Source organism: Scyliorhinus canicula, chromosome 14, assembly GCF_902713615.1.
Source record: "Scyliorhinus canicula chromosome 14, sScyCan1.1, whole genome shotgun sequence".
In the NCBI taxonomy this organism is placed as follows: domain Eukaryota; kingdom Metazoa; phylum Chordata; class Chondrichthyes; order Carcharhiniformes; family Scyliorhinidae; genus Scyliorhinus; species Scyliorhinus canicula.
Window position 1 is genome coordinate 2,748,557 of NC_052159.1, and position 15,348 is coordinate 2,763,904.

Genomic DNA, 15,348 nt, shown 5'->3' on the forward strand with positions numbered 1-15,348 from the left:
GCCCTTCAGAAGGTGGTGGGGAGCTACCTTCTTAAACCGCTGCAGTCTTTGTGATGTAGATACACCCACTGTGCAGTTAGGGAGGGAGTTCCAGGATGTTGCCCCAGCGACAGTGAAGGAACGGCTGATATATTCCCAAGTCAGGGTGGTGAGTGACTTGGAGGGGAACCTCCAGGTGGTGGGGTTCCCAGGTATCTGCTGCTCTTGTCCGTCTAGATAGTAGTGGTCGTGGGTTTGGAAGGAGCTGTTTAACTTGATGAGTTACTGCAGTGCATCTTGTAGATGGCACACACGGCTGCCATTGTTCATCGGTGGTGGAGGGAGTGAATGTTTGTGGAAGGGGGAGCAATCAAGCGGGGCTGCTTTGTCCTGGATGGTGTCGAGCTTCTTGAGTGTTGTTGGAGCTGCGTTCATCCAGGCAAGTGGAGAATACTCCAATATACTCCTGGCTTGTGCCTTGTAGATGGTGGACAGACTTTGCAGGGTCAGGAGGTCAGTTACTCGCCATAAGGATCCTAGCCTTTGACCTGCTCTGGTAGCCACAGTATTAATGTGGCTGGTCCAGTTCAGTTTCTGATCAATGGTAACCCCCAGGATGTTGATTGTGGGGGATTCAGCGATGGTAATGCCATTGAATGTCAAGGGGCGGTGGTTCATAGAATCTTAGAATTTGCAGTGCAAAAGGAGACCATTCAGCCCATTGAGTCTGCATCTGCCCTTGGAAAGAGCAACCTATTTATGCCCATGCCTCCACCCTATCCCATAACCCCACCTACCTTTTGGACACTAAGGGACAATTTATCATGGCCAACCCACCTAACCTGCACATCTTTGGACTGTGAGAGGAAACCGGAGCATCCGGAGGAAACCCATGCAAACACGGGAAGAAAGTGCAAACTCCACACAGTCTCCCGAGGCCAGAATTGAACCTGGGACCCTGGAGCTGTGAGGCAGTAGTGCTAACTACTGTGCCGTAGGAGATGGTCATTGCCTGGCACTTGTGCGGCGTGAATGTAACTTGCCACTTGTCAGCCCCGAGCCTGGATATTGTCCAGGTCTTGCTGCATTTGGCCATGGACTGCTTCATTATCTGAGGAATAATGTGAATGGTGCTGAACATTGTGCAGTCATCCGCAAACATCCCCACTTCTGACCTTCTGATGGAAGGGAGGTCATTGATGAAGCAGCTGAAGATGGTTGGGCCTAGGACACTACCCTGAGGAACTCCTGCAGTGATGTTCTGGAGCTGAGACGATTGACCTCCAACCACCACAACCATCTTCCTTTGTGCCGGGAATGACTCCAACCAGCGGAGAGTTTTCCCCCTGATTCCCATTGACTCCAGTTTAGCTCGGGCCCCTTGATGCCACACTCGGTCAGATGCTGCCTTGATGTCCAGGGCAGTCACTCTCACCTCACCTCTGCCATTCAGCCCTTTTGTCCATGTTTGAACCAAGGCTGTAATGAGGTCAGGAGCTGAGTGACCCTGGGCAGAACCCAAACTGAGTGTCCGTGAGCAGGTTATTGCTGAGTAAGTGCCGCTTGATAGCGCTGTTGATGACTCCTTCCATCACTTTGCTGATGATGGAGGGTAGACTGATAGGGCAGGAATTGGCTGGGTTGGATTTGTCCTGTTTCTTGTGCACAGGTCACACCTGGGTACACATTGCTGGGTAGATGCCAGTGTTGTAGCTGTACTGGAACAGCTTGGCTAGGGGTGCGGCAAGTTCTGGAGCACAAGCCTTCAGTACTATTGACAGGATATTGTCAGGGCCCAGAGCCTTTGCCGTATCCAGTACCTTCAGCTGTTTCATAGAACATAGAACGATACAGCGCAGTACAGGCCCTTCGGCCCTCGATGTTGCACCGACGTGGGAAGTCAAAAACTAAAGGCCATCTATCCTACACTATGCCATTATCATCCATATGCTTATCCAATAAACTTTTAAATGCCCTCAATGTTGGCGAGTTCACTACTGTTGCAGGTAGGGCATTCCACGGTTTCCTGATATATAATCTTTATTAGTGTCACGAGTAGGCTTACATTAATGCTGTAATGAGGTTACTGTGAAAAGCCCCTAGTTGCCACATTCCGGCACCTGTTCGGACACACAGAGGGAGAATTCAGAATGTCGAATTCACCTAACAGCACGTCTTTCAGGACTTGTGGGAGGAAACCGGAGCACCCGGAGGAAACCCACACAGACACGGAGAGAACGTGCAGACTCCACGCAGACAGTGACCCAGCCGGGAATCGAACCTGGGACCCTGGCGCTGTGAAGCAACAGTGCTAACCACTGTGCTATCACGTGGAGTGAATCGTATTGGCTGAAGACTGACATCTGTGATGCTGGGGCCCTCCGGAGGAGACCGAGATGGATCATCCACTCGGCACTTCTGGCTGAAGATTGTTGCGAATGCCTCAGCCGTGTCTTTGCAGAGATGTGCTGGGCTCCTCCATCATTGAGGATGGGATATTTGTGGAGCCTCCTCCTCCAGTAAGTTGTTTAATTGTCCCCCACCATTCACAGCTGGATATGGCAGGGCTACAGAGCTTAGATCTGATGTGTTCATTGTGGAATCGCTTGGCTCTGTCTGTTACTTGCTGCTTATGCTGTTTGACCCACAGTCCTGTGTTGTAGCTTCACCAGGCTGACACCTCACTTTTCAGTCTGCCTGATGTCGCTCCTGCCATGTTTTGGTCTCCTTCTCTGAGGAAGGATGTTCTTGCTCTCGAGGGAGTGCAGCGAAGGTTTACCCGGCTGATTCCAGGGATGGTGGGACTGTCACATGAGGAGAGGTTGACTCGGTTGGGATTGTTCTCGTTGGAGTTCAGAAGAATGAGGGGGAATTTCATAAAGACTTATAAAATTCTAACAGGACTAGACAGGGTAGATGCAGGGAAGATGTTCCCGATGGTGGGGTGTGTCCAGAACCAGGGGTCACAGCCTGAGGATTCAGGGTAAACCATTTTGGACAGAGATAAGGAGACATTTTGTCACACAAAGAGTGGTGAACCTGTGGAATTCATTACCACGGGAAGTAGTTGATGCTAAAACTTTGAATATATTCAAGAGGCGGCTGGATATAGCACTTAGGGCAAAGGGGATCGAAGGCTATGGGGAGAAAGCAGGATTAGGCTATTGAGTTGGATGGTCAGCCATGATGGTGATGAATGGCGGAGCAGCTCGAAGGGCCGAATGGCCTCCTGCTCCTATCTTCTATGTATCTGTGTCAAAGTCCCCGAACTCTGCAACAGCGGCAACACTTACAGCGGGCAACTCCGTCCCGCTGCACCAGATTTCTCCGTTACTCCTGCCGGCCAATGGGGTTTCCTATTGTGGGACAGCCCCATCCGGGAAACCCCGGCTTCCAGCAAAACGGAGCATTCCGCCGACGGAGAATCCAGCCCTTAGTCCCAGAAACGGAGAATCCCGCCGACGGAGAATCTAGCCCTTAGTCCCAGAAACGGAGAATCCCGCCGACGGAGAATCCAGCCCTTAGTCCCAGAAACGGAGAATCCCGCCGACGGAGAATCCAGCCCTTAGTCCCAGAAACGGAGAATCCCGCCGACGGAGAATCCAGCCCTTAGTCTCAGAAACGGAGAACCCCGCCGTCTTGTGTTTCATGAGAAGTACACCCAGATCCCCCTAAATATAAACATTCTGCTGTCTTTCGCCACTCAAAATATATTCTGCTTTGTTACTTTCCCAAGTGTGGGTAATTTCACACCTTGCTACATTTTATTGTTCAAATGCCATGTTCTTGCCCACTCTCCGAAACTGTCGATATGCCTCTGCCGACTCCAGGTCCTCCTCACAGCTTAATTTCCCTTTGCTACATCAGCAGACTTAGATAGATTCACTCAGTCGCCTTATCTAAGCCATTTGTATAAATTGTAAATAACTGTGGCCCAGGTATTGATCTTTGCAGTACCTGTATGTCAGAACAGAAAAATGTCCCATTTATTCCTGCTCTCTGTTTTCTGTCAGTTCGCCAATCCTCAATCCACACTATCACAATCTCATGGGTCCTAATTTTGTGCAATAACCTCTTGTCAGGCACTTTTCTGAATGCTTTTTGACAATCCAAATATTCTGGCTGGGACTTTCTGCTTGCTGAAGCCGGGATTTGCAATGGGAGGCCGGTTCCACAGTCCAGCTGCACGATCTGTTGGTGCCATCACAGTCAATGGCTTTCCCACTGAATCCAAACCCCCCCCCCCCCGGCCGCTGGGAAACATTATACTCCCAGAAAATTCACATATTAAAAAGACAAACCAAATGAACTTTGAGAAACAGTTTTTGTAAAAAAATATTGCAACATTTACACAGCAGAAATCTCTGCACTACATCTTCCATAAAATGAGTGTGTGAACTTGTGTCTGTCTCTATGGATCTGCAGCCTGATCCAGAATTCCCGAGGATTGATCTCTCTCATTCCTACAGACATGCAGCTCAGTTCGGAGAGAGAGTTTTCTAGGTTTTTTTTGCACAATGCCCAGTGTGAGACACGTCTCAAAAGTCAGTCAGAAAGCACTGGAGTGATCCACAATCAGCAGTAGACTTTGGTGACCTGATGATAATGTCAATACATTCTGATTCCAACTATCAACAAAGAACTCTTTGGAATGAAGTTCGGAACATCTGTAACACTATGTGTCGGAGTGTTGGCTAAGTTATTTACAGATTGCGGAAGGTGTGGTGACCATTAAAATAAGCCCATGGCCCACTCCGGCTCAGTGACAATGCTGTGTGCTCATTCGCCTCCTGCTTTCCACATTGTTCAGCTCTCACTCCTTCTCATCAACTAAGAAGGGAGATGTGACAGTGTGCTCCTGAGCAATGGCAGCCAGCTCTTTCAGGAACTCCGAGAAGATAAGTGAGCAGTAAACAGCATTTTTCACCCGCAGTGCCTCATTCTGCTTCTCTGCTGAACTCTTGAATATGGAGCTGCCACTAAGCGCGTGCAGGACCTGACCCTCACGGACATGCTGCAGTGCTAACTGTGCAGCCTGGCGAGCCCGAGTCGGACTGTTGGTGTGACGCAAGATCAGCTCTCCCAGGGAAGGTTTACGACTCTTCACTGCAAAATTCAAAGAGACGATCAATTAAATACCCATTCTTTTCAACAGACATATTAAACACAACAGCATTCCACTGTTCACATGTACACTTACCTCCCCGCACACTCTCTCTGATTATACACCTCCCCACACACTCTCTCTGATTATACACCTCCCCGCACACTCTCTCTGATTATACACCTCCCCGCACTCTTTCTGATTATACACCTCCCCACACACTCTCTCTGATTATACACCTCCCCGCACACTCTCTCTGATTATACACCTCCCCGCACTCTCTCTGATTATACACCTCCCCACACACTCTCTCTGATTATACACCTCCCCACTCACTCTCTCTGATTATACACCTCCCCACACACTCTCTCTGATTATACACCTCCCCGCACTCTCTCTGATTATACACCTCCCCGCACTCTCTCTGATTATACACCTCCCCGCACTCTCTCTGATTATACACCTCCCCGCACTCTCTGATTATACACCTCCCCACACACTCTCTCTGATTATACACCTCCCCGCACTCTCTCTGATTATACACCTCCCCACACTCTCTCTGATTATACACCTCCCCGCACTCTCTCTGATTATACACCTCCCCACACTCTCTCTGATTATACACCTCCCCACACTCTCTCTGATTATACACCTCCCCGCACTCTCTCTGATTATACACCTCCCCGCACTCTCTCTGATTATACACCTCCCCACACTCTCTCTGATTATACACCTCCCCGCACTCTCTCTGATTATACACCTCCCCGCACTCTCTCTGATTATACACCTCCCCACACACTCTCTCTGATTATACACCTCCCCACACTCTCTCTGATTATACACCTCCCCACTCACTCTCTCTGATTGTACACCTCCCCGCACTCTCTCTGATTATACACCTCCCCGCACTCTCTCTGATTATACACCTCCCCACACTCTCTCTGATTATACACCTCCCCACACACTCTCTCTGATTATACACCTCCCCACACTCTCTCTGATTATACACCTCCCCACACACTCTCTCTGATTATACACCTCCCCACACACTCTCTCTGATTATACACCTCCCCGCACTCTCTCTGATTAAACACACCCCACACTCTCTCTGATTATACACCTCCCCCCACACTCTCTCTGATTATACACCTCCCCACACTCTCTCTGATTAAACACACCCCACACTCTCTCTGATTATACACCTCCCCACACACTCTCTCTGATTATACACCTCCCACACTCTCTCTGATTAAACACACCCCACACTCTCTCTGATTATACACCTCCCCGCACTCTCTCTGATTATACACCTCCCCGCACTCTCTCTGATTATACACCTCCCCGCACTCTCTCTGATTATACACCTCCCCGCACTCTCTCTGATTATACACCTCCCCGCACTCTCTCTGATTATACACCTCCCCGCACTCTCTCTGATTATACACCTCCCCACACACTCTGTCTGATTATACACCTCCCCACACTCTCTCTGATTATACACCTCCCCGCACTCTCTCTGATTATACACCTCCCCACACTCTCTCTGATTATACACCTCCCCGCACTCTCTCTGATTATACACCTCCCCACACTCTCTCTGATTATACACCTCCCCGCACTCTCTCTGATTATACACCTCCCCACACACTCTCTCTGATTATACACCTCCCCGCACTCTCTCTGATTATACACCTCCCCACACACTCTCTGATTATACACCTCCCCGCACTCTCTCTGATTATACACCTCCCCACACACTCTCTCTGATTTTACACCTCCCCACACACTCTCTCTGATTATACACCTCCCCGCACTCTCTCTGATTATACACCTCCCCGCACTCTCTCTGATTATACACCTCCCCGCACTCTCTCTGATTATACACCTCCCCGCACTCTCTCTGATTATACACCTCCCCGCACTCTCTCTGATTATACACCTCCCCGCACTCTCTCTGATTATACACCTCCCCACACTCTCTCTGATTATACACCTCCCCGCACTCTCTCTGATTATACATCTCCCCGCACTCTCTCTGATTATACACCTCCCCACACTCTCTCTGATTATACACCTCCCCACACACTCTCTCTGATTATACACCTCCCCGCACTCTCTCTGATTATACACCTCCCCGCACTCTCTCTGATTATACACCTCCCCGCACTCTCTCTGATTATACACCTCCCCGCACTCTCTCTGATTATACACCTCCCCGCACTCTCTCTGATTATACACCTCCCCGCACTCTCTCTGATTATACACCTCCCCGCACTCTCTCTGATTATACACCTCCCCACACTCTCTCTGATTATACACCTCCCCGCACTCTCTCTGATTATACATCTCCCCGCACTCTCTCTGATTATACACCTCCCCACACTCTCTCTGATTATACACCTCCCCACACACTCTCTCTGATTATACACCTCCCCACACTCTCTCTGATTATACACCTCCCCACACACTCTCTCTGATTAAACACACCGCACACTCTCTCTGATTAAACACACCCCACACTCTCTCTCTGATTAAACACACCCCACTCTCTCTCTGATTATACACCTCCCCGCACTCTCTCTGAGGGAAATGTTCAAGTTGATGGGAAATGTTCAAGTTGATGGGAAATGTTCAGAATGGAGTTCAGTTACGAGTGGCGTACCACAAGGATCTGTTCTGGGGCCGTTGCTGTTTGTCATTTTTATAAATGACCTAGAGGAGGGCGCAGAAGGATGGATGAGTAAATTTGCAGACGACACTAAAGTCGGTGGAGTTGTAGACAGTGCGGAAGGATGTTGCAGGTTACAGAGGGACATAGATAAGCTGCAGAGCTGGGCTGAGAGGTGGCAAATGGAGTTTAATGTGGAGAAGTGTGAGGTGATTCACTTTGGAAAGAATAACAGAAATGCGGAATATTTGGCTAATGGTAAAATTCTTGGTAGTGTGGATGAGCAGAGGGATCTCGGTGTCCATGTACATAGATCCCTGAAAGTTGCCACCCAGGTTGATAGGGTTGTGAAGAAGGCCTATGGTGTGTTGGCCTTTATTGGTAGAGGGATTGAGTTCCGGAGCCATGAGGTCATGTTGCAGTTGTACAAAACTCTAGTACGGCCGCATTTGGAGTATTGCGTACAGTTCTGGTCGCCTCATTATAGGAAGGACGTGGAAGCTTTGGAACGGGTGCAGAGGAGATTTACCAGGATGTTGCCTGGTATGGAGGGAAAATCTTATGAGGAAAGGCTGATGGACTTGAGGTTGTTTTCGTTAGAGAGAAGAAGGTTAAGAGGTGACTTAATAGAGGCATACACAATGATCAGAGGGTTAGATAGGGTGGACAGCGAGAGCCTTCTCCCGCGGATGGAGGTGGCTAGCACGAGGGTACATAGCCTTAAATTGAGGGGTAATAGATATAGGACAGAGGTCAGAGGTGGGTTTTTTACGCAAAGAGTGGTGAGGCCGTGGAATGCCCTACCTGCAACAGTAGTGAACACGCCAACATTGAGGGCATTAAAAAATTTATTGGATGAGCATATGGATGATAAGGGCATAGTGTAGGTTAGATGGCCTTTAGATTTTTTCCATGTCGGTGCAACATCGAGGGCCGAAGGGCCTGTACTGCGCTGTATCGTTCTATGTTCTATGTTCTACCTCCCCGCACTCTCTCTGATTATACACCTCCCCGCACTCTCTCTGATTATACACCTCCCCGCACTCTCTCTGATTATACACCTCCCCGCACTCTCTCTGATTATACATCTCCCCGCACTCTCTCTGATTATACACCTCCCCGCACTCTCTCTGATTATACACCTCCCCACACACTCTCTCTGATTATACATCTCACCACACACTCTCTCTGATTATACACCTCCCCGCACTCTCTCTGATTATACACCTCCCCGCACTCTCTCTGATTATACACCTCCCCACACACTCTCTCTGATTATACATCTCACCACACACTCTCTGATTATACACCTCCCCGCACTCTCTCTGATTATACACCCTCCCCGCACTCTCTCTGATTATACACCTCCCCGCACTCTCTCTGATTATACACCTCCCGCACTCTCTGATTATACACCTCCCCACACACTCTCTCTGATTATACATCTCACCACACACTCTCTGATTATACACCTCCCCGCACTCTCTCTGATTATACACCTCCCCGCACTCTCTCTGATTATACATCTCGCCGCACTCTCTCTGATTATACACCTCCCCACACACTCTCTCTGATTATACACCTCCCCACACACTCTCTCTGATTATACACCTCCCCACTCACTCTCTCTGATTAAACGCACCACACACACTCTGATTAAACACACCACACACTCTCTCTGATTAAACACACTCTCTCTCTCTCTGATTAAACACACTCTCTCTCTCTCTGATTAAACACACCCCACTCTCTCTCTGATTAAACACACCCCAAACTCTCTCTGATTAAACACACCCCACACACTCTCTGATTAAACACACCCCACACATTCTCTGATTAAACAGACCCCACACTCTCTCTGATTAAACACACCCCACACTCTCTCTGATTAAACACACTTTCTCTCTCTCTGATTAAACACACCCCACACACTCTCTGATTAAACACACCCCACACTCTCTCTGATTAAACACACCCCCCACACTCTGTCTCTCTCTGATTAAACACACCCCACACTCTCTCTCTCTGATTAAACACACCCCACACTCTCTCTGATTAAACACACCCCAAACTCTCTCTGATTAAACACACCCCACACACTCTCTGATTAAACACACCCCACACATTCTCTGATTAAACAGACCCCACACTCTCTCTGATTAAACACACCCCACACTCTCTCTGTTTAAACACACTTTCTCTCTCTCTGATTAAACACACCCCACACACTCTCTGATTAAACACACCCCACACTCTCTCTGATTAAACACACCCCCACACTCTGTCTCTCTCTGATTAAACACACCCCACACTCTCTCTCTCTGATTAAACACACCCCACACTCTCTCTGATTAAACACACCCCACACTCTCTCTCTCTGATTAAACACACCCCACACACTCTCTCTGATTAAACACACCTCACACTCTCTCTGATTAAACACACCCCACACTCTCTCTGATTAAACACACCCCACACTCTCTCTCTGATTAAACACACCCCACACTGTCAAATGTGAGGTTATCCATTTTGATAGGAATAACAGCAAACGGGATTATTATTTAAACAATAAAATATTAAAGCATGCCGCTGTGCAGAGACCTGGGTGTGCTAGTGCATGAGTCACAGAAAGTTGGTTTACAGGTGCAACAGATGATTAAGAAGGCAAATGGAATTTTGTCTTTCATTGCTAGAGAGATGGAGTTTAAGACAAGGGAGGTTTTGCTGCAATTGTATACGGGTTTAGTGAGGCCACACCTGGAGTATTGTGTTCAGTTTTGGTCTCCTTACTTGAGAAAGGACATACTGACACTGGAGGGTGTGCAGAGGAGATTCACTAGGTTAATCCCAGAGTTGAAGGGGTTGGATTACGAGGAGAGGTTGAGTAGACTGGGACTGCACTCGTTGGAATTTAGAAGGATGAGGGGGGATCTTATAGAAACATATAAAATTATGAAGGTAATAGATAGGATAGATGCGGGCAGGTTGTTTCCACTGGCGGGTGAAAGCAGAACTAGGGGGCATAGCCTCAAAATAAGGGGAAGTAGATTTAGGACTGAGTTTAGGAGGAACTTCTTCACCCAAAGGGTTGTGAATCTATGGAATTCCTTGCCCAGTGAAGCAGTTGAGGCTCCTTCATTAAATGTTTTTAAGGCAAAGATAGATAGTTTTTTGAAGAATAAAGGGATTAAGGGTTATGGTGTTCGGGCCGGAAAGTGGAGCTGAGTCCACAAAAGATCAGCCATGATCTCATTGAATGGCGGAGCAGGCTCGAGGGGCCAGATGGCCGACTCCTGCTCCTAGTTCTTATGTTCTTATTTTCTCTCTCTGATTAAACACACCCACATTCTCTCTCTGATTAAACACACCCCACACTCTCTCTGAATAAACACACCCCACATTCTCTCTCTGATTAAACACACCCCACACTCTCTCTGATTAAACACACCCCACACTCTCTCTGAATAAACACACCCCACACTCTCTCTGATTAAACACACCCCACACTCTCTGATTAAACACACACCACATTCTCTCTGATTAAACACACCCTACACTCTCTCTCTGATTAAACAATCCCCACTCTCTCTGATTAAACACACCCCACACACTCTCTGATTAAACACACCCCACACTCTCTGATTAAACACACCCCACTCTCTCTCTGAATAAACACAGCCCACACTCTCTCTGATTAAACACACCCCACACTCTCTTTGATTAAACACACCCCACACTCTCTGATTAAACACACCCCACACTCTCTCTGATTAAACACACTCCACACTCTCTCTCTGATTAAACACACCCCACACACTCTCTGAATAAACAAACCCCACATTCTCTCTCTGAATAAACACACCCCACACTCTCTCTCTCTGATTAAACACACCCCACACTCTCTCTCTCTGATTAAACACACCCCACACTCTCTCTGATTAAACACACCCCACACTCTCTCTGATTAAACACAGCCCACACTCTCTCTGAATAAACACACCCCACTCTCTCTCTGATTAAACACACCCCACACTCTCTCTCTCTGATTAAACACACCCCACACTCTCTCTGAATAAACACACCCCACACTCTCTCTGATTAAACACACCACACACTCTCTCTGAATAAACACACCCCACACTCTCTCTCTCTGATTAAACACAGCCCACATTCTCTCTCTGAATAAACACACCCCACACTCTCTCTGATTAAACACACCCCACACTCTCTCTGAATAAACACACCCCACATTCTCTCTCTGAATAAACACACCCCACACTCTCTCTGATTAAACACACCCCACACTCTCTCTCTCTGATTAAACACAGCTCACATTCTCTCTCTGAATAAACACACCCCACACTCTCTCTGATTAAACACACCCCACACTCTCTCTGAATAAACACACCCCACATTCTCTCTCTGAATAAACACACCCCACACTCTCTCTGATTAAACACACCCCACACTCTCTCTCTCTCTGATTAAACACACCCCACATTCTCTCTCTGAATAAACACACCCCACACTCTCTCTGAATAAACACACCCCACATTCTCTCTCTGAATAAACACACCCCACACTCTCTCTGATTAAACACATCCCACACTCTCTCTGATTAAACACATCCCACACTCTCTCTGATTAAACACACCCCACACTCTCTCTGATTAAACACACCCCACACTCTCTCTGATTAAACACAGCCCACACTCTCTCTGAATAAACACACCCCACTCTCTCTCTGATTAAACACACCCCACACTCTCTCTCTCTGGTTAAACACACCCCACACTCTCTCTGATTAAATACACCCCACACTCTCTCTGATTAAACAAACGCCACTCTCTCTGATTAAACACACCCCACACTCTCTCTCTCTGATTAAACACACCCCACACTCTCTCTGAATAAACACACCCCACACTCTCTCTGATTAAACACACCCCACACTCTCTCTCTCTGATTAAACACACCCCACACTCTCTCTGAATAAACACACCCCACACTCTCTCTGATTAAACACACCCCACACTCTCTCTGAATAAACACACCCCACACTCTCTCTCTCTGATTAAACACAGCCCACATTCTCTCTCTGAATAAACACACCCCACACTCTCTCTGATTAAACACACCCCACACTCTCTCTGAATAAACACACCCCACATTCTCTCTCTGAATAAACACACCCAACACTCTCTCTGATTAAACACACCCCACACTCTCTCTCTCTGATTAAACACAGCTCACATTCTCTCTCTGAATAAACACACCCCACACTCTCTCTGATTAAACACACCCCACACTCTCTCTGAATAAACACACCCCACATTCTCTCTCTGAATAAACACACCCCACATTCTCTCTCTGATTAAACACACCCCACACTCTCTCTGATTAAACACACCCCACACTCTCTCTGATTAAACACACCCCACACTCTCTCTGATTAAACACACCCCACACTCTCTCTCTCTGATTAAACACACCCCACATTCTCTCTCTGAATAAACACACCCCACACTCTCTCTGAATAAACACACCCCACATTCTCTCTCTGAATAAACACACCCCACACTCTCTCTGATTAAACACATCCCACACTCTCTCTGATTAAACACATCCCACACTCTCTCTGATTAAACACACCCCACACTCTCTCTGATTAAACACACCCCACACTCTCTCTGATTAAACACAGCCCACACTCTCTCTGAATAAACACACCCCACTCTCTCTCTGATTAAACACACCCACACTCTCTCTGATTAAACACACCCCACACTCTCTCTGATTAAACACACCCCACACTCTCTCTGATTAAACACACCCCATACTCTCTCTCTAATTAAACACACCCCATACTCTCTCTGATTAAACACACCCCACACTCTCTCTGATTAAACTCACCCCACACTCTCTCTCTAATGAAACACACCCCACACTCTCTCTGATTAAACACACCCCACACTCTCTCTGATTAAACACACCCCACACTCTCTCTGAATAAACACACCCCACTCTCTCTCTGATTAAACACACCCACACTCTCTCTCTCTGATTAAACACACCCCACACTCTCTCTGATTAAACACACCCCACACTCTCTCTGATTAAACACACCCCATACTCTCTCTCTAATTAAACACACCCCATACTCTCTCTGATTAAACACACCCCACACTCTCTCTGATTAAACTCACCCCACACTCTCTCTCTAATGAAACACACCCCACACTCTCTCTGATTAAACACAGCCCCCTCTCTCTCTGATTAAACACAGCCCCCACTCTCTCTGATTAAACACACTCTCTCTGATTAAACACGCCCCACACTCTCTCTGATTAAACACACCCCACACTCTCTCTCTAATTAAACACACCCCATACTCTCTCTGATTAAACACACCCCACACTCTCTCTGATTAAACTCACCCCACACTCTCTCTCTAATGAAACACACCCCACACTCTCTGAATAAACAAACCCCACACTCTCTCTGATTAAACACACCCCACTCTCTCTCTGATTAAACACACCCCACACTCTCTCTGATTAAACACACCCCACGCTCTCTCTGATTAAACACACCCCACACTCTCTCTGATTAAACACACCCCACACTCTCTCTCTCTGATTAAACACACCCCACATTCTCTCTCTGAATAAACACACCCCACACTCTCTCTGAATAAACACACCCCACATTCTCTCTCTGAATAAACACACCCCACACTCTCTCTGATTAAACACACCCCACACTCTCTCTGATTAAACACACCCCACACTCTCTCTGATTAAACACACCCCACACTCTCTCTGATTAAACACACCCCACACTCTCTCTGATTAAACACACCCCACACTCTCTCTGAATAAACACACCCCACTCTCTCTCTGATTAAACACACCCACACTCTCTCTCTCTGATTAAACACACCCCACACTCTCTCTGATTAAACACACCCCACACTCTCTCTGATTAAACACACACCACTCTCTCTGATTAAACACACCCCACACTCTCTCTTATTAAATACACCCCACACTCTCTCTGATTAAACACACCCCACACTCTCTCTGATTAAACACACCCCACACTCTCTCTGATTAAACACACCCCACTCTCTCTCTGATTAAACACACCCCACACACTCTCTGTCTGATTAAACACACCCCACACTCTCTCTGATTAAACACAGCCCCCTCTCTCTCTGATTAAACACAGCCCCCACTCTCTCTGATTAAACACACTCTCTCTGATTAAACACGCCCCACACTCTCTCTGATTAAACACACCCCATACTCTCTCTCTAATTAAACACACCCCATACTCTCTCTGATTAAACACACCCCACACTCTCTCTGATTAAACTCACCCCACACTCTCTCTCTAATGAAACACACCCCACACTCTCTCTGATTAAACACACCCCACACTCTCTGAATAAACAAACCCCACACTCTCTCTGATTAAACACACCCCACGCTCTCTCTGATTAAACACACCCCACACTCTCTCTGATTAAACACACCCCACACTCTCTCTGATTAAACACACCCCACACTCTCTCTGATTAAACACACCCCACACT

At 47.5% G+C, this 15,348-nt stretch overlaps 1 protein-coding gene across 1 annotated transcript in view; it reads right to left on the bottom strand.

Moving 5' to 3' along the window:
• Window positions 1-4,284: 4,284 nt before the first annotated feature.
• Window positions 4,285-15,348, bottom strand: part of LOC119977771 (FTS and Hook-interacting protein-like) — a 31,487-nt gene continuing 20,423 nt past the window's right edge. Inside the window, exon 5 of the mRNA XM_038818979.1 lies at window positions 4,285-5,085. Coding sequence (XP_038674907.1) covers window positions 4,793-5,085 — 293 coding nt within the window. The 3' untranslated portion in view covers window positions 4,285-4,792. The remainder of the gene's footprint in view (window positions 5,086-15,348) is intronic.